Raw genomic sequence first — 20,927 nt, forward strand, 5'->3', positions numbered from 1 at the left:
CACGCCGTGCATGCATTAGGCAAAGCGAGCCCCCGCGGCCCGCAGGCCGCCCCTCCGCCTAGGTGAATAAATTATGCCGATGAGGGCGGGGATGCGGGGCAGCGCGGGCTGCCTGCCGCCTGCGGGCTTCCCCGCCTGGCGCGGCACGGCTGCTGGGCGCCGGCAGGCAGGTGGAGCGGGAGCAACAAGTCCTCCGGCGGCGGCGGGGAGGGGAGCGGGAGGCGGAGGGGGGGCGCTTCCCGCCCCGCGCCTGAAAACCTCTCTGACAAGTGGCAAAGCGCTCGCAGAGCACGCTGCTCCCTCCGAAGGGCGGCTGGAAGCCGCGGGGGCACGCCTCGCACCCAGCCCTGCTGCCGGCTTGTGGCTCGCCGCCCCCGCCTCCCGCCGCCGCCTCTGCCGCGGGGTGGGTCGCGACCCGCTGCCGGCGGTGCGCCGTGCGGTGCGGGCTGCGGAGCGCCGCCGCTTCGCCTTCAAAGTGTGTCAGCCGGCTGCGGGCTTTGCTTCTACTTGCCGCGGTTTTTTTTCTTCTTCTTTTAAATAACTGTTTTGCCGTTTCGTTATTTATTTTTCCCCTACTTCGTTGCTGTTATTTTTGTTATCGTTGTTTGTAAACTAATTGCCTCCATGGGGGGCGGGGGAAAGGAAATCAAAGCTGCCGCAGCTGAAGGGTGTGCGAGCACGCTGGGGAAGAGCCGAGGAGCCGCAGGACAGGATGGCAGCGGGAAGCCCGGCCTCGGGAAGCCCGGCTGCGGCGGGGACCGCTGCCCGCGGCGGGCCGGGCCGGTCGGCTCCGCGCTGGCCGCGCTCCTCTCGGCGCTGGCCGCGGCCTCCTGCGTCTACCTGGGGGTGCGGACCAGCGACCTCCAGGCCAGGGTCGCGGCTATCGAAGGCGCCCGAGGGGGCTTCTCTGCCGCCGCCCCGCTCCCGCCGCTGCCCGGCTTTTCCTTGGAGCAGCTGAACGCGATGATGCAGGAGAAAGTGGAGCGACTTCTCGCCCAGGTGTGCGGGACGGGGGTGGCCGCTGCGTGCGGTGTGCGTGTGGGGGGCATGGGGGATGCTAGGGGCGGGGAGCGGCCGAGGCCATGGAAGGGTGCCCGGGGCGAGCTGCTCGGGTGGGAGGGTGAAGCGGGAAAGTGAGCCTGGAACCCCGGGGGGCGGTGGGGCCGGAGGGGGAGCGGGCCGGGGGCGCCCCGAGCTGCTGGAGCGGCGGGCTGGGGATCGGGGGGAGCCCTGCTGAGGCGCTTTGCTCATGGGTGACTTGCGGCCGTCCCTGCGCCTCTGCACCGCGCGTGTGGAGCCGGCGGAAAGAGCGGGGTCACTTGGGCGGCGGTGCGAGAGCCCCCAGGTGTCGGGCTTGGCGTTGTCCCTGTGGGGTGCTGAGGTCACTGAGACACCTTAGGCCGGGTCCAAGCCCAGGAGCCGCCGCTGGTTGCGCAGCCCCTGGCATAGCGGTAAATTCCAGAGTGCGGCCGCGGTCGGGAACGCTGCCTGTGGCGGGCGAGCTCTTTGCCAAGTGCCCGCCCTCATGTTGCTTCTCTCGCCCCCAGAAATCCTACGAGCACTTGGCAAAAATACGAGTAGCGAGAGAAGCGGCTCCAGAGTGCAACTGCCCACCAGGTAACAGACACAGCTCGGGAATCTCCTCTCGGAGGCTTGTAACTCTGGGCTGTTTGGTGTCCCACGTTTTTGAAATACACCTAAATCAGGTCCAGGGGATGCCTCTTCAATCAACAGCTGTTCCTTGGGTGCAAAAGATGTAATTGCAGTGAAACCAGAAAATGACTGGTTGTTGCTGTGGCCCTAGATTGGAATTAATGCTAATGAAAACCACTCATTAGGCTGGATGTTGCCAAACAAGAACGCTTATGAAGACGTTAATGATCCACTCTAACAGCTGAAATATATTCTGTCTTAAATGGGGTAGTACTGAATCAAGGCACTGTGTACTCAACTTGAGAAGTGGAGCAAAAGCCCCTAGCAAAAATATTGAACGATTTATAACATGAATTGAAATAGGTGGAGGGTCTGTTGCAAGTTAGCAGTAATATATACATGAGCCTTTTACAGTGTTGTTTTTCTGTAGTCTTAGTGGAAAGCAGTTTCCCTAGGAAGGAATTGCAGGTTTTTCCTACTGAAGGTTCAAAACTATGTGTGTTTGTGCAGGGATATCACTTGACTTTGGAAATGGGCCCTTCTAATACTGCACAGTTGTTTGTACATTCACACTGCAATATTTCTGTGGTCTTTGTGCTCCTTTGTGGTAGTCTGATAACTGTCAGTGTTGTTTCAGCTTTATAAACTTCTTCTAAACTATATCCAAGTTCATCTAGCATCTTAGAAGTTAAGAAAATAATGCCAGTGTTTCACAAGGGAATGTAGGAGGTCGAGCATCCTCTGTGATGAGGTACACTAGATCCAGCGGATGCTTTGCATGTCCTCTCACTCTGTTTGAAAACCCATCTCCTTTACAGGTGGAATAGCGACTGTCAACAGGACTTAAGCTGATAATGCTTGCCAGCAGGATGTGTGATAGTACTGATGTATAAGGATGGAGCGTTCCTAGTTTAGGATTCAATTTCTGCCAAACTGATCAGTCTGAAGGGAGTGCTGAATCTCAGTGTTAAAGCTGCCTACAGTGGTTGGTACTCTATTTTTGTGATGATACAGCTGAGAACAGATTACTTCCTTGCTGGTATTGGAGTTGCCACAGTTACCATGGGAAGGACAATATATGTGACCAGGACTGTTTTAAAAGAGTGCATAGAATTACTCAACTCCCCATTAGTTTTGGTAAGGAACACTGGTTTCCTGCTGTAGTATATATGTGTATATATATATATTTCTCTAAGGCTAACATAAGCAAACTGATCTTATTTTTCTGTTGCTTCACTGCAGTGAATTACAAGATGCAAGTTTGTGCGCAGAAAAGAGAGTTACTCATCATGTTTTCAGTGGTGCATTCTGTGAGCCTGAAATTATGTTTAATTTGATGCTAAGCTCTTTTCCTCTTTCTTCTTCCTTGTTTAAATCCATCTGTTATCATATTTTCACTTACTGTTTTCCTACTAAAGGTCAATATCTACTTTTCATGATTGGTGTTACATGCTGCTTTACTTGTTCACTACCACTAGAGCTCCACATTATACCAATTTTTATCTGACCTTTTTTTCTTAAGTACGTGTTTTCAAATAGATAATGAGCAACAGAATATTTCTCACATGCATTGTAAAAATCCTTGCTACATGAGAGTCAAAGCGATTTGGGGAACTTATACAAGGGAGCAAGTTTTATAAGACCAGGAAAACTTGCATGAATCATTACAAAGTAAAAAAAAAAAGTTGCAGAGAGGAGGGATTAGAAATGTGATATGGAGCTTTTCACCTCTTGGTAGCTGTTTCAATTTGGAAGCAAGTTTTGTAGTGACTGAAAGATGTTGCCATGTGGTAGCCTCATTTTGCAGTTGATGCTCTCATGCTTGTTGCCAGTGGACAGGTGTCTACCTCAAAATGGAATCATCTTGGGAGCCTTGTCTGAGAGAGCAGGGGCTGAGTGGCACCACCACCTGAGGACAGTGCCGTCCTAACTGCAGGCATCAGGCAGAGCAGGAAGGGATAGAGGAAATAAATTGTTGCTTCTTCATTTGGTTCCCTCTGTTAGAACTCCTTTTTGGCTGCACAGGTTGGGCTTTTGTTTTAATCCTTAATGTTGCTGTTACAAACAGTTATGTTCAAAAAGGTATTTGGTTTAATAGGAAAAGTGTCATGGTACATCTGTGGTTTTTCTGTTGCCTGCTATTTGCAAAGCCAAAGGGTACATTGCTTCTTTCTCACATGGTTCCCTTTTGCTTCTGTATTTTGCTCAACTTCTTTGTTTCTTTCTTGTGTTTCTGTAATAATAAAATACATGTCTGTTAGAGATGACTTTGGAAGGCCTTCATGGTACAGAGGTGATTTTTGGAATGTCTCTGTGTTGTTGGAGAAGGTCACCACTGAATGGCCACCAGGACAGTTTCCCTCATCTTTCTCTTCAAAGAGGAATAAAGATTATTTAAAAGTAGGTTACATTGTTCTCTGCCAAAAGAAGAGAAGGAAGCTCAATCTGCGGCCAGGAGGGTGAGAATGTGGCCTCTGGTTCAGGATTAAAGTTATGCAACTGGCATAGATGTGATTAGCTTGAGATTTTCATCCCCTTTTGCCTCTCTATGGTTGGAACCTGCACATTCAAAGTGGGTTTGAATGGCTCAGTTACCTATTGGAAGCCAGATTCACAAGCTCACAGCTTGCAGGGCAGTATACATGTAGCTCCTTTTAATTCAGTGGTAGCCTTCAATTTCATCTAGTGTGAAGAGTGATCACATTTCTCTTTGAAAACTTTATTTTCACTAAATGTGATGTTTCTTGTTCTTTAGTTCTATTTTCTTATGAAAGAAACGAGATGTGGGGTGATGAGAGCTTTGGTTTTAACTCTGTATGACTAAAACCAGATACCAAAGATTTTGTAAATATTTTAAAAATTACAATAGCAAGCATTCTTTCTCTTCTTAAAGCAGAGTAATAAAGTTTGAAAAGTAAATTTGTGCTGACATTCCTCTTAAATTACCTCAGCTCTAATAAGAGTGCCAGTGTAAATCTTGTGCTTTTAGCTGGTGCTGCAGTCACTGGTGGTAGTTGGCCTTTTGCACATAGGACTGGGAGGCAAATTGAGTGGCTGAAATAATTTTAAGCATAATAAATTAATTTTCATTTGCCAGATGTATTTTTTATTTTAAGTTGATGTTTTTCTACTTTAAAAGATGAAGAGAAAATGTAGGTGTGTAGATATTTATTTCACACTTCTAAATCTTCCTCTAAGTGGCTGTGGGAGCATAATCAGCTCTTATGAGGAACAGTCCAGCACCATGCTGGGTACTTCTTACTAAGTGCCAAGAATTACACAGTTGTGGGAAGAGTAACACATACAGAAAGCACAGGGATAGTCCTCATTCAACAGAATTTAAAGAAATTTTTTTTTGCAGATTCTTTCAGATTTTCCTCATCCCAATGTCATTCACATGTGAATGTACCTGTAGACTTTAACAGAAATGGACATATGCTTATATGTTTTAATGATCTGATCCTTTATATATTGGAAGTGTCAAGTTCTGACACTTGCAGTTCTGTGCCATGATGTCTCATTGTGTAAGTGGTCCTCAGAGCCTGCTCTGGAGTCACATAAAGTTGACAGGAGTAGGAATCAAATCTGGTAGTACAAGAAGTTCAAGCTTTCTCAGCAGGAAGGCTGGCAGGTGATTATATATGTCCCTTTTGACCAGGGACCAGTTTTAGGAAGCAATTACCTTTTTTTTTTTCCATCTTCTATTTTTAGGTAGACCTTTGTAGTGAATTTATTCCTTAAAAGAACACATTTCTTTAGTTCTGCATTGACAAAGTATAAGCTACATAGGAGATGTATTTAACTGTATAGCTATACAACACAGGATGTATGAATGTTCACTATAACGTGCATATAAAGTTACGGGGTCTGTAGGTTTTGAGATTTGTTTTGGGGTTTTTTTTCCTTCCCCAGAACATTAGCTGAACTTCAGTGTTGGATACTTGCCAAAGTTGACTGGAAATTTGCTTTTGTTTTTCTTCAGTTCCACAGGTAATGTTTCTTTGTTCTTTCTCTTGTATATTTCCCATCAGGAAGCATACAATTTTCTTCCTCTTGTGACTTCAGGGCCTTCATGGACTCTTTCCCTTTCTGTAGCTTCAAACTCTTTCCACAGATGCTCTGGTCATTCTTTCTTAGCCAGTCATTTTGTGCTGTTTTTGTGATCATGCCATCTTGGTTCTCTGTTCCAGTCCTAGAGAGCTTTATGGTTTGGCATTTGAAGTACCTCCAATTTCCCAATGCAATTTGCTGCCATCAGTTTTGTTTCAGTGTAGTTGCATGTGTATAAACCTGTTCATTCAGGATAAAATGCCGTAAGCAAGGGTGGTTTTTTTGAGGGAATATAGAATACCAGTTGGTCTTTTTCTTGGTTATGGTAGTTCCAGTGCAAAAACTGTGTCCTACAGCTACAGTTCTTCAGTGGATGATGAATCTGCTATATATATATTTTGATAGCAGCATGGATAGCAAAAATCAGTGTATTTTCTTAGAGTCCCAGTGCTATTTTTGTTGTCTTAAGCATCTAATCTTTGTTTTGACATGCAATGCAAGTACAATTTAGGTGCTCTTTCTTATTTCCACAAGGACTGTTCCCTGGAGCATTTCAATTAGTGAGACTGAAAGAATGGAGGAGAAAGCAATTTTCAGGATTAAAAGAATCACGAAATAGGTATCAGCAGGGTATTACTCTTTTATATTTTTTTTTATTATGCTTACAGTGAAGCAATCCTGGAAAGAAAGACTGAAGAGGTAAAGAAAGAAAAGAGGAGCTGACTTATGTGTTTGAAAATGTAGATATATATAAAAAGTATCCAAAGTGATTTTTTTCCTGTTACTGAAAATTTCAGAGTGTGCTGTCTTAACCTAGCTCCCAGCACTACTTACTTCTGCCATCTCTGTATCATCTATTTGCTGAATGCAGTGCTCAGCTCTAATTTTGTAATTTTTCTGACAGGTCTCTGAGTCTCCCTTTCATACCTTCAGTGGTTTGATATTTTTCATTTCAGTTTCTAGATCAAGATGCTTATTGATGTGCAGCAGCATGCGACCTTCTGGGTAGTCTATCTTCTTTGGATGACTGCTTAAAGATAGTTTCCTCCCCACAAAATAGCTAAATATATATTTTATTGGCTAAGGGGTGACCTTTTAATTCCCTTCCCTCTGGGCAAGGAAGTAGGGTGTGCAGCATGATGAATGAAACACAGTGTGGCTCAGAAGGGAACTGATTGACAGCGGACTGCACCAGATTTCTCTCCTTTGTAATATTATTGATCTCAGGATCTCAGCAGTGCTGTAGCAAAGGTTGGTTTGATTGCAAAAGTGTTATTAACAAAAGGTTTTTCTATGACTTGAGTTGAATAAATTCAGACTTGTAGAGTTATGTCAAACTAGGCACATTAGTGCAGATAAACAAGCCTTCCTTCTAACTGTTCTTACAATGTATGAAGTTAATATTATATATTAATATATATATAATATTAATATATTCTTATATGTGTTATATATAATATATATTAATATATATTATATATAACACATAAGAATATATAATATATATATTACATATATAATATTAATATGTATATATTCTTATATGTGTTCTTATGCTTCCTTATTTGTGGCACTGGTCCATCTCAAACTGCTGAGGTGTCAAAGCACTTGAAATACTGTGAGTGTTGCAGTGGGAGAAGTGGCTGTTAAGCCCATTTCTGGAATAATGCTTGTATAGTGTATAGCTTTAATAATGTCTGTGGTAATTAGGTTTTGGTTTTTCTTGTTGTCTTTCTTAAATTGGGAAATATATGCATCTGTTTGCTTAAAGGGTCTCTAAAGCTTGTATAACTGAGTTCTGTTTAGCTATACCTACCCCCTGTCCTTTTCCTTAAAGGTTAGTGAGTTCTTGGAAGTGTACTTTCAGAACAGCACTGATAAACCTGCGTTCCAGCACTCATCTTCTTTCTCACTCCCTTCTAAATTTACTGGCTGCAGCTTACCTGCCTGTTTTGTCTATACTTAGCACAGGAAAAAAACAGCTAAATCTGAAAACAGCATGACTGACAGAAGCTGTTTTTATAGGGCCTTTTAGGTTACCAAATAAAATCATATAACTAATGTGTTCAAGTTAGCCACCTGGTGAAATCATCCATCACACTTTAATGCACACTGACCTTGAGTCATGTTGCTAACTGCAGCCTCTTCAGGGAAGGCTGGTCGACAAAGAGCACCTTTCCCCTTCATCATTTCAGTTGATTTCCTAAGTCAACCACAAAAAAGGAAATCTGTCTGCTTACTTAAACTACAAATAAGAAGTAAGAAGGCATAGAATAACAGGCTGAGAGAAACACTTCTCTCTCAATACAACTAAAGCTGCAGCTAGAAGATACACACACACACAGAGCAGTGAACATGATGCTGAAGGCTCGTTGTTTGGAAACTTGTGGACTCTCATGTTTTTACAGGTTAGACTTACAGTAGAACAGGGCCTGCTTAAATTTGTCTGCTTGGGACTTTTAATGAGATTAAGTTAAGCAGAACCAGCTGTTTGTAAGAGCTTAATCAAAATAAATGTCAGGACAAATTTTCAGAACAGAGTGTCCAACTTGAATGTGCAAGTTTTTTTATATCCCTTTCATGTAAATACTGGCTTTTTTTGCCCCTGTAGATTTGAGCAGCTTCAGAAGTGCTGGTCAGGTTGATACTCCAGGAGATCATCTGATGCACGCTATTGGTCTCTGAAGGAGATGTATCTAGGCCATCATTGTCAAGTGTTTCCTTCCAGGTGGTTCACAACTCAAGTGTGTAGTCACTCATGACTCAACAAGTTGTTTGATCTGCCTTAATTTTGTAAATAAGTGCTGCAGCCTCATGTAAACAGTCTCCTTAGCTAAAAATAAGTTCTGCTCTGTAGAGAGGTGAACATAGAGTGCAAGGAATTGCTAGTGCATAGGTGTGCCTTAGCTAAAATAATCTAGTATTGAAATATTTCCATAGATTACCTAGTTTTTAGCAGGCAGACTACAATTTCCTTGTTTGTGAAGCAAACCACTTGTTCCATCTGTTGTGCTGATGAAGAAAACCTGATCATTGTGCTCTCCTTAAAACAGCTATCAAAATATGTTAGAAGACAGTCTTCTCTGTGATGTACACTGTAAAGCTTACTGTGTCTGCTCCTCCCCTGATCTTTTTTTAGTGAGGTTGGAGTTGTACTAAAACTGTTTCTTGTTTATCTGTGCAGATGTATGTTTATAGAAGGAGGCATTTACATGTAGTTGTGAGTTTTGCATGCATGTTTGCATGTAACTGTTTCTTCTTGTGCTGTGAAAGCTTTGAAACAGATGATGATGGTAATGCCTTTTAACTTCTTTGAAGAATTAGGAAGTTACTACACAGCTATCTAAATTTTTTTGCTAGACAAAAATAGATGTTCTTATAATTACCAAAGATCGCAAGACAGCCATTTGTAAGGCAAAGAAACAATAAATGGAATGAAGAAAGAGTGTAATAACAGAGGTGATAAAACTGGGATATTAGTTTCTATTTTAGAATCTTTGAAAATTAGTTCAATTATTTCAGTGACTTCTGCTTAGACATGCTCAACCAAGAAGCAATGCAAATTTTAAGTAATAATATTTTAATCTGCACTGTCTTAAAATTTGTCAGGCAGTTGACAAGTATGAAGCAAGTATAGATTTTGTTTTGTAAGGTCATAGATGAAGTGCATTTAGTTCAGTTTAGGATAGTTAGCCATTAGAATTATTTTAGTTTGGTTACGCATGAATATAATCTTGTAATTAATATATTGGGTAAGTATATTAGAAAACTTTGAATGATTTGTGTATTTTTTTAGGTGCTTAGGAATTAAAGTTGGGGTTTTGGGAATATGACTTGCAATTTTTTTTCATAGATGTTTACCTTTGGTGATGTATTTTGGTTGGGATTATAGAGGAGGGTGGATCACAGATTAACAGGTTCTTGGGAGGCTGTAAAGAAGACTGTACATGAAATAATGATGGACTCTTAATGAGTCTCTCTAAGTAGCTTCCCCTCCCCTTCTGCGGCTCTTCTACAAGCTCAGCTGAGGAAGTATTGAGGAGAAGGATGTCAAATGATCTTTCTCTTTGAACCCTGGTCCTCCTTTTAATGCAGTACACAGGACTGTATACCAGTGCATATATTTAGCAGTATGATGGTTTTGGTAGTTTGTCACACTCTGTCCTATCTTGGACACACAGCGGGCTGCTTGCTAAGTCACGGGACAGCACAGCTCGCCTCAGCAAGGAAAACCTGCATAAAACCAGGTGGTTGATTCACTGCTTTCTGCTGGCTGAAGTAACAGACTCGTGCCAGGTACAGCTTCAGTCTCTTGGTACCTGGGATGTGCTTCCCTGATCAGCAAAGATTTGTGAGAGCCGAGTGTTTTCCTTGTCTCCTTTTCTTTGTGTTTTTGTTTGTTTTGTTCTTAAACAAGAAGTTCATGAACTTGGCCCTCTCTACCCTTTTAAATAGTTTTAGTGCTCTTAGGAGTAAGGGCTGTAAAGTAAAAGCTGTAAATATAATGGAAGAAAGACTGCAGAAAATAAGACTTAAAACTTTGCTATTCTACTATTTGCAGTTTATGCCGTCTTAAGAATACCCCCCCCATTTATTTTCCTCCCATTGGAGTTTTTTTTAATATTCCTTCTCTGAATATAAAAGCACAGAAAAAAATCATACAACAAGTATATGTTAAAGATTTAGGTTATGAATTAGGTTTCTTAGATGAGTGTAGTCTCTTAGCACACTGTGCTTAAGATTGTGCTGGAAAACTGCTATTTAAAAAATCTTTATAAAATTGGGTGTGGGGAGAAGTGAGGCCTGTGTTTGAGGAACACAGAAGAAATTTTGAAAACAGGAAATTATATTGAAAATTGGAGACCAAAATACCTTATCAGAGGTGTGGCTGCCATTGCAGTGGTGACAGATTTGTGTATCCGAAAGCAGAACAGCGTCCTGTAACTTGAAGGACGCTAACTGAACACTCTAAAAAGATATTTATGGTTAAGGTCATAGCGGGCTACAAAGGTCTTCCTTGTGCTGGTATAGCACTAGTTTTGTTGCTAGGAAATTATGTGGGGTTTCTTATGTATCAGTGCCTCAGCTGGATGATGGTAGGGTCCTCGCAGAGGACTGCAGTGCTGAGAGTCAAAGTGTATGCCTCTTAAGTTGAGGAGGTATTTCCTTCAGCTGGAACCTCCAATAATCTCTTAAGAATATGAGAACCAGCTGCTTGAAGGCACTTCTCCTTTTCCTCCCCACCCTGTGCCCTTAGTCTCTGAGTAAGCTCCTGTTCAGATTCCCTTGATCTTAGAGGAAGCCTTGATACCTGAGCATAGGGGTATGGCCACAAGGGATTAAAAGGATAAACTCCATAGCCTGTGTATTAATATTTTCTTCTCCAGTCACAGAGCTTACATCCAGATGGTGCCCACTGGCATTGCTGTGACAAATACTGTTCAGTGTTGGCTGGAGAGTCTCTGTACTGTCAGCTCTTCTGGTGCTTTTTATCAAATGCTCCTTCAGTGTTTTCAGTGCCACTGCTGATCTGCAGGTTACTGCCAATTGAAGGGAGACACGTGCTGAGAGCTATCACTTCAGCTTGACATAGAGGTGATTAATGTACTATTTCTTTAATTCCCTTCACCTTTCAGACAGGAGAGCCTTCTCAGTAAAAATACTTTCTGGGTACTAATTTGGTCCTTGTAGCAGGAAATGTGCTGTGTGCACACAGACTCAAGTGTAGACCAAAGTGGGGTCATTGTTAAGGTGATCTTTATGGCAGTGGTGAGCTTGAACTCAGGTTTTATTTGTTCTCTGTCCTGGTGGATGCTTGGTAGTTGTTTGTGTCAGCTAATAATAAGCTTCTCAGGAAATGACTTTAGTTGGCAGTGTTAAAAATGGCTGCTCAGGAAATGGCTTTAGTTGGCACTTAAAAATGCAGTGTTATCACAGAAATGGATCATGGCATGTGCTGTAGCTATCTATGTGTGTTTATGAAGACATTTCTGTTCAGTGAGGATCATCTTGAATATGTTTCCCAAGTGGTTCCTAGGAGTAGACACACTGAATACTGATGAATCAGAGAGAGTGAAAAATGCAGTGGTATGGCATCAGTTTCAAAGGAACCGGTGCTTGGACAGCCATTGTCAATACTTACTTAGAGTTGGTGTCTTTGTAATGATGACAGCCATGTTTGTAGAAGGCTGGAAAGGTTTCTCTGTGTGAAGATGAAGTGTTTTTCCAATGCAGCAAGGATGTAAGTGCACTGTATTTCTTTAATGTAGGGAGACTAATCTTAAGGGAGATTAATATTTAAGTCTGACCGTTGTAAATTTCACTTTAGGACAGGTCTGTGTAATTCCTTGGTTTGAATTCTATGCTGAGCCATATCCTAATGTGTGGTAGAAAGACTTTTTTTATCACATTCAATTAAGAGGCTGCACAAAAGCCATTACAGTGGCCAATTAAAAGAAGTGTGAGCCTTGAAAACTGAACCACCAACAATAACAGAAATAGAGCAAGACTGAAATCCTCACTTTTTTTATCTCTTAAAATTGGTTTGCTGCTACAAGGTGGTATTTTTATGTATTTCAAGCAATTAAAGTCCACCTTACGATAAAAAGGAGAAATTAATCTGTTTTCAATGTGTAGTGTAAGAACTGAAACATTCTGGAAAAAAGCTCTCACACAACGAGTGTAAAGCAATGCACCTTAGAGGAAATAGTGTGCTTAGTGAATTAGAGCAGGGAAAATGAAGTAGTTGTTCTGTATTATGACTATATTCCTGTACAGGACTGTTAGGGTGGGATAGAAGTCTTCATATTTGAGAGTTCTTGCATCTGTAAAGTATGATGGATGTAAATACATTAACAAAAGTGTGCAAATGACATAGTATTCATAATTTTGAATAAAGTTACTGTCTACAGGAGCAGAGGTTTGGTTCCAATACATTCCTTGCCTCTGCTTTCTGATTTTTGTAACCAGCTGCTCTGCTCCATTTTGATCCATATGACAGGACATAATCTGGAGTCATCAAATGAACATAGTTGTAAAAACAAACTTGTGACTATAGAAACCTTCTGGGGACTTTCTTAGAGAATGTCTACCTGTTCAATTAAAGAGAATCTGCAGGGATGGGTTATTTTGAAATAAAAACAATGTCTGCTCAAATCACCTATATATAGAAGTAACTGCTTCTGCTACCACAATTTCTGATATCCAAACAGCATATTGCTTTTATCTGAAGGTTGGTGAAAAGAGGCTTTTAACTAATACTCTGACAATAATCAGACCTGATACGGACATGTACATTGCTTCAGGCACATTAATAATCCCAAAGATTTTAAGATTTTAACTGTAAGCATTAGTTACTCTGGAATCTGAGAGCAAAGTGTGGCCTCAGTGTTGGTTTTGGTTTTTGTTTTTTTTTTATTTGTTTGTTTTGTTTGTTTGTGTTTTTGTTTTGTTTTTGTTTTTTAATTTTTTTTTTTTGCCTTTGGTTTTTTGGGAATGCCTGTTTATGTATGCAGCCATTGCCATCTACTTTAGCTTTGATATATAAAAGCTTTGATATATATATTTTCCATGATACAAATAGTATTTTTTATTCGTTTGCCATTCAGTTTATTGTTTAGTCTTTTCAGTCTCTGAGCAAGAACATTATGTCTGTATCTATTTCTAGGAATACTGAACTAGTTTTGTAATACTGTAAGAATTCTGGCTGCACTTGGAGACAATCTGAATAGTAAAATTTACTAAACTTACTTATCTGCATGGAGAAATTACGTATTCTTGCATCTTAATTCATAGTTCACAGAGCAAGGAGTGTTGTTCTGAAGATTGTTTATTGCTTGAAGTGATTAGATAAAACCACTAAAAATTGTATAGAAGTGTTCAGAATTTCAGTTCTGAGGGATAGGAAAGAAAGACCACTACATACAGCTGGACCTTCATTTTAGTTTCCTTACCAACATGACTGAAGTCTGCATATGCATATGTGTTTCTACTCAAATAGATTTTCATACTTGGGTGAGGGGTGGTTCAAGGCAGTTTGTTCTTTTAACTCAGTGAGCTAGATCTCCCATTCTCCACTTTGCTGATGCTATGCTTGAAAAGTCATTATTTGCTTAACGCAAATGTTCCCTTTTTTTTAAGCTGAACAATCTAAGTGGCACCAGCATCCCCTTATAAAGCTTACCCTTGAGACTTCTCACTATTCTGTCCTCTGGACACTCAGATAGTCTGATGTCCTGTTGAGGTGCCCCAAGCTGCAGACAGTCCCTGTGGTGAGGCCACAGCAGTGTAGTGTTGAGTGAGGCAGTTGGTAGTGAGGTACCTGGTTTGTTTATAGAGATAATGAAGAAGAATTAAGAACCGACACAATCAAAAGAGAAGAAATAGTAAAAAAATCACCTAATGTTTTTTCTGTGTAATTTTTCTCTGTAGCATCTGGGAGGGGTTAACTTAGGGTGCATTTTGGTGTTCTAGAGGTCATCTCGGTCTCATCCCAGGTCACTGCTCACTCAGTCTGAGCAGTGGATAACAGCAGGGTATGTTGGAGTGTAATCTGCTGAAAGGGCTCCTCAAAACTGAGCAAATGCAAGTTCTGTCAAGAAGGAATAAAAAGGGACATGTCTGTGGGGTGTCTTGTCCAAATCACATCTAAGATGTGTACTTCTCTAAGATGTCCAGTTGTAGTGGCTTAAGGGACAGATCACCTGGGGACTTAAACAGTGGCATGAGGTGGGTAAATGTCCCTTATTTATGGGTTACTCCTAGATGATGCATCTAGTCATGGCATATTGTCAGCTTCTGGGAGGTGGTGAGCAGGCAGAGGGCATAGCCTGGACGTTGCCCTGAGAGGGTGCTGACAGGCTGTGTGGTGCTGACAAGGGATTTGCAGGAAGATGAAGGCTGGTGGGAACTAGCAGTAAGGTATTCTCTAAGCAAGGCACTGCTTGTAACTCCAATTCTGCATCTCTCTCATGGTCTGGCAGCAGGACTACAGGGGCAGGAGCATGGAAATAGTGCATGTGCTGGTTTCCTCTGTGGTGAGAGCAGTGTTCCCTGAAACCCATAGGAACTATCACACTCTGTGTTACCTCTGTTGAAACATGTTAGGTTGTCAAGACCTATGCTCTGTAGTAGAAGTTAATGTTGAGGTCCTAAAGGCTCACAGATGGACTTGAATAATTTCAAAAGCTGTTAATCACCCCTCCTTGCTTGATCATGTCACTGTGAGTGCTTTCTCTCTTTAATTTCCTGCTTGGTGTAGAGCAGGAAGGACAGCAACAAGGGCTTGAGCTCTGATGCCTCCTATGGATTGCTCTTTAGCTAGAAGCAAAATTTAATTATACTCCCAGTTTTTTCTTTCCCAGACATGTAGTTTGTGTTTGTCTTAGTAACCTGGTGCCCAGATATTGACATGAGTAATTTTCCTAAAAATGCTGCGAAGTACAACTAATTACTGATGTACTGACCAGCAGCAGGCAGTTCATGTTAATTTGCATTCATTAAATATGCTTCATCTTCTGTGTTTGTCTTGTAAAATGTGGGACTTGACAGAAACAGAGGGGCAGGTATGATATTATTATGTTGCTATTAATCATGCTTTGACATGAACTGTAATTGTTTAACTTGGGCAGTTATCAATAATAGCACTTGGACAGGGACTAATGCAGCCAAAATTTTTCTGACCCTTTCTGAAAATTCCTGCAGGTTCTAAAGAACCTTTACCTTTCAAGAGAAGACAGCTGTCCCCTCAAATAGGCATCTCCAGCAATATCGTTTAAGGGCCATGGAAGGCAGGAAAAGAGATTCCTTGGGCACCTGGAAAAGATGGCACAGAGGGGATACAGCTCTGTATTGTACTGTGTTCAGACACACTAATCTTTTTGTTAGTTTGTGGTTTGTCAGCTCAGTCTAAACCCTATGAAACTGCTGAGTAAAAAGTAGAACTTTTACTTTTAGAACTTTTACTTTTTAGAACTTTTACCTAAAACTTTTTTAGGCTCAAGTAGAACTTTGGTGACAGGGAGCCATTGGTTTGAAGCTTACAAGGAATCTGTCATGACCTGTGAGGAGAGGTTCATGGAGGCCCTTTTATGAATGATGAATTTTCAAAATATTTCCAGCCTTAGCTGTATCGGTCTCCCTTTCTCTCAATGTGTACTACAAAACAGTCACAATTTAGGATTTGGAAAGATGAGGCCAAATTAAAATTTAGTGCTAAGTTTCTTTTTCCTTTTGTCTTGTGTCAGGGGAGCTATAACAAATAGCAGCTACCAACTGTAAAGACCCAGATATTCCACCCAGCAAAGCTACAAGTGCTGTAGCAAAGCTGCAGGTTTTCTCCACCCATTGAGGTCGTGCAGATTGTACCAGAGCAGCAGCAGCGCTTGTGTGCACACTGAGTGGGTTTGCAGGGCTGCTTCATGATGGGAGCATACACTTTCCATAGGCACTAGGAAGAGGGCATTTACGTGTTGCTACTTTACTTTCAGCTGCTTTGCTGAGAGAATGACTGCTCTTTTGTGAAGTGAAATAGGGTTCTTAATGAAACAATAATTTCATGAAGAATGATGTTGTATGAATATATACCTTCTAAATAACTGGCCCCCATTTTCTTTCTGAAACGCAACCAGAAGGAAAACTAGAACCAGTAGTCCCAGATTCCAGATCTTTGTGTTTTGGTAAAATACAATTTTTAAAAAAATTGTGCTGTCAAATGATTGAACAGAATAAAATGGCATATTTTTTTCCACAGAGAAAGTTATTTACATACTCTTTGATTAGCACAGAAGGGATATAAATTCATTTTCCTAAACATGCTGCAAAATACAACTACTAATGGACTGACCAGCAGCAGGCAGCTCATATTTATTTGCATTCATTATATATGCTGCATTTTACCTTTCAATTATTTTTCAATTGTGTACAAAATATGACCTTATGACATTGGTCTTTCCAGAGTCTAAAAATGCTTCTTGACTAACTGTAGGGAGAAAGAATTGATTACTTATTCTACTGTCAGTTGAGAGCAGTTTCAAAACAATGAGATGGGAGTCAGTAGTATTTTATGCCAACAGGACATACAAGGTAGTAAGAATTTTTTCTTTAGCACAAGTGGAACATCTGTTATGGGGGTCAATGACAATATTTTTTACTAATAACGCATTAATATCACTTCTTACTTTCCCATTTAATATGTGCATCAGGAGTAAGTGTAAATAAAAATCTTACTGGTTTATTTGGTTTTCAATAGCTGAACACATTTAATAAAATTAATATTAAAAAAGTCGTCCCAAGGGATTAACTATATGCTTGAAAGTGTTTATAGATAAAATCTCTTTCTAACCTGTATTCATATTTTCTGTATTTTTCATTGATTATTTTTAAAAAACTTGGAATTTGGGTAAGGGTATATGATTGTATATTATGGATAAACTAATTGTTTTTCTTAAAAAAATATCACTGAACAGACTATCAGTGGTAATTTTTTAAACAGAAGAAGAACTAGGAAAATTCTTATCTTTGGAAGTTACAGAACTCATAAAAACTTTGGACCCTGAAAAATCTTAGAACCTTACTTGCCAAGTGAGGTGATTGAAAACCACAGAAAATTTGTCTGTGAGCAAATACCTCTCCTGATATGAAACTTTAAGAAAAGCTTAAACAACCCAAAACCAAAAAAGCCCCCTTTTTACTAGAAAGCTTTTCATTAAAAATTTGATAAATGGCTGAGTGAAACAGGAGATTTGCTATAGGCAGAAAAGCATCCCCTAGTGCTGTACAGCATTCCTAGATGCTTGTGGTCTTACAGGATATCAAGGGAATGGAGGCAGAATGGGTGCTCAGAGTTTTATTACTGTTTTCTTCTAGCCTTTTTACAGGAGCTGTTGACCTGCTTACCCAAGTGTGTCCTCTTATGTTGCAAGGAAAAACAGTTCCTTGCAGCTAATTTTGTGAAAATTTATCTTATTTATGGAATCAAAAGTGATTTTTCTCTGGAGGCTTGATCTCTTATTCCTTGATTTGGTAGAAATATTTTAATTTTATTGAATGAGAACTCGATAAAGTTTCAGTACTTCATATGGTGAAGTAATTTACAGGGTTCTTGGAATATACTGTGGTCTTTGAAAAATACTGGCCTTTATTTATTGGTGTCTTTTGCTTTTTGTTGTTGGGCTGATGAATCCAGCATTAAGGCATTGCAGATTTAGTGGTTGGTGATGGAGTACTACACATACTGAAATACTTAATTTTCAAGGGTTACAAATCTGCTTTGCACAGTGTACAAGTTCAGGGTTGTTACTGGGTTGGATTTACAGTACATTGCACTCACTCTAAACCCTTTCTACTACTACTGCATTTAACAAATAGCTCTGTGCCTTGTTCTTCCTGATAGACCTGTGGTACTGCAGGTTCCATGGCACTACTTGCTTGACTGATCTTAATTTTGAATTAGAAAGTGCGTTTACTTAAGGCAATGTAGTTAAGATATATGGGAAAAAAGCGACTTTGAGAAAGTGAATTCTCTGTCTTCCATACATGTGTTTTGTTTGCAGGTGAGAGAGGTTTTTTTCCCTCTACTTGGCAGTGCTGCAGCTCATGCTAACAAGGGGAAAACAAAGCTGTATTCACTGTAGTTCCCTTCTCCCTGTCTCCCACCAGGAATCACTTTCAGTAATAACACTTTTGAGGTAGTTCTGATGAACCAGGAGGCGGAACAAGCCATTTGCACTTCTGCTGTTTATTTGGTTTCTAGGGGGATTCTTCTTTGCACGTAGAGATGGCTGTTGAGATGTAAGGATATGTAGATAGGAGAGAAAGCCTTGGTTAATAAAGTGAGACATTTCTAAGTTACTTTCTTGTTTTCCATTAAAATAATGACTGGGCTGCAGTTTCTAAGATGAAGGTGCAAGTTCCCCAAAGAGATGTGTATTGCTGTTGGCTGGATGTGTTAATAGGGTAGGTATTACATATATATGAGGTGTTAGATGCTTAGCTACTTACTTGCCTGTGCAGCCATACAAGTATACTGGCACACTCCTGTCCATGCATATATCATATATGCTTATAGCCCTTTTTTTTTTCCATTTTGGGTTCAAGAATTTAGATTAGCACTTAAATCTCCAGTTGTTGCATGCAAATTTCTGGGGTTTATAGTCAACCCCAAGGTAAGCATAAGTTAAGTGTTCTCCTGTTCTGAGAAATGACAGACAGCATGCATGTATATTAAGACAGGCTATCTGTGTGAAACGGTTCTTTCTCTCAGTGATGTATCATTTGCAGAATTTTGTCCCATTCTGGGAAGCATTTAAATGCAAACATGACTCCAATGAAGACAGTCCAAGCACAGCTACCCCAGCCATCAGAAGAAAGCTTGTAGGTAGAAAGGGACCTTCTGGAGTGGTTTAGATTAGAATGGATACAAGTGTAGGAGTGAAGGGAGGAGTGAGGTTTAAAACACTTAAAAAGGAACTTAAAAAAAAAAAAAAGGGGAAGCTAAGTGGTGTGCTTATTTCTTGTTCCCTCTGCTGAAGGCAGTTCCACTGTAAGCACTGGAACTGATTTTATTTGATGGATATAGCATCTCTATCACAAGATGTCTTCAAGACTTGTAAAGATCTGTCAGGAGTGGTGTCAGTAACTTTTGCCCTTACTTTATGGTGACAGTCTAGTTGATCTCTGGAAACTACTTCCAGTTTTGCTTCTCAGTTTTTCAGATCTAGAGCACTTTGTAATTTAACTATGGTTTCATTGTTTCTGGTAGATAACATTGCTTCACTGGTTCTTTTTCATAGATGCTGATTTTTAGAACCCCAGGGTTTTTTCACTGCCATCTTTGCACTTGAATTCAGTTTAAAAGATAGGCTGCCTGTTGATGTAATGATATAACAAATATATATTCCCCCCCCACCCCCTTTCTGAAAGGAGAAAGAAAACTCAAAAGCCAGGGCTAAGCTTGTCTATGAGAGAAAGGTTCCAAGGAGGCAAGAGATTGGCAACACTTTCATTTCCAGTCCTCTCTTGTTCCATAGAATGGTAATATTGAAACATTTCAGTCAGATGATCTTATTTCAAGAAATTCATGGCCTTTAAAGTTGAGGAGTAATTTTCTAAATCACCAAGATAAAAATAAACTCTGCTGCTAACTCAGTTTGGGGGAGAGAGAGGAGTGCTTTTCGAGCATATATTTGTTTTAGTAGTATTGAAATTAAAGTTTTATATACCTGCTTGCCAGTGTCGGGTTTCGTCCTATTTGGCCTGTATGTGGGATTTTTTGGGTAAGAATTTTTACTTTGGTTTCAGTGGAGCTATGTGGCTCTTCAGTGATATTTTTACATGCAAGTCGAGCAAGTAAGTACTTGGTTGGTGGACAGTCGAGTTAGAAAAGCAAACATGCCACAGGAGATAGAACAGCAGGTTAATTTTCATCGTGTTTCCTCTACTGTGCTCTTGCTGACGCAATATGCCACAGTAGTGTTTAGAGCAGTTGCATAAAATTTTGGGGATTTTTTTTTTGCTTTTGTTTTTTGTGAGGTGCATGTTGAAATCGTGATCACTGATACAGCAGATGAAGTTCTGCTTCTAAAATAACCCGTGAAGTATATTAATGAGAGTTAGGATGGAAAATACCTCTCTAAACCCTCAGTACTTCTGAAAACATTAGGAAATGTGTTAGGGGAGCACTTGGGTGAGCCATCCTTTTTACATATATATAGAGCCTGGAATGGTTGTGCTTCCTGTATTCCTTTAGTCCTCTTTCCACACAAACCTTCACCTGTTTCCTTCTTCACAAATTATTTTACTTCAGCGGGAAGTTTCCTGCAAGATTTAACAGGCTCTGAGTCTGATGTTTTTCCTCATTTCCCCCCATGTCTTCCTTACACCTTTAAAAAGTTGGCATGGCTAGCAAGCTACCAGAGTGGTGGATGAATGCTCCTTAGGTTCAGTAAAACCAAGGGCCTCACAGCAAGGGGAGCCTCTATTTAGTTTGAGTCACAGTTTGATCAAACTTGGTGCTTTCAGTGCTTTTTAAGAAAAAAAGCTTGCAGTCAAAAACATGGTACTGTTGGCACCATTTCTGTATATATGAGGTGGCAGCAGTGATTAAACAAACATGACTTTAAAGCGTGGCTGGATTCTGAAAACCTACTTGTAAATTAACGCCTTCACTGACTGTTTGCTCCGTATGTGCACAAAGACATGAAGTATAATAGACAGAAGAGACAAAA

At 40.6% G+C, this 20,927-nt stretch overlaps 1 protein-coding gene across 1 annotated transcript in view; it reads left to right on the forward strand.

The window, feature by feature from the left end:
• Positions 1-438: 438 nt before the first annotated feature.
• The window catches only part of COL25A1 (collagen type XXV alpha 1 chain), a 298,323-nt gene continuing 277,834 nt past the window's right edge, over positions 439-20,927 (forward strand). Inside the window, exons 1-2 of the mRNA XM_066548131.1 lie at positions 439-999; positions 1,548-1,617. Of these exons, the coding sequence (XP_066404228.1) occupies positions 625-999; positions 1,548-1,617 (445 nt within the window). The 5' untranslated portion in view covers positions 439-624. The remainder of the gene's footprint in view (positions 1,000-1,547; positions 1,618-20,927) is intronic.

The sequence above is a fragment of the Molothrus aeneus genome, chromosome 4 (assembly GCF_037042795.1).
Source record: "Molothrus aeneus isolate 106 chromosome 4, BPBGC_Maene_1.0, whole genome shotgun sequence".
Classification (NCBI taxonomy): Eukaryota; Metazoa; Chordata; class Aves; order Passeriformes; family Icteridae; genus Molothrus; species Molothrus aeneus.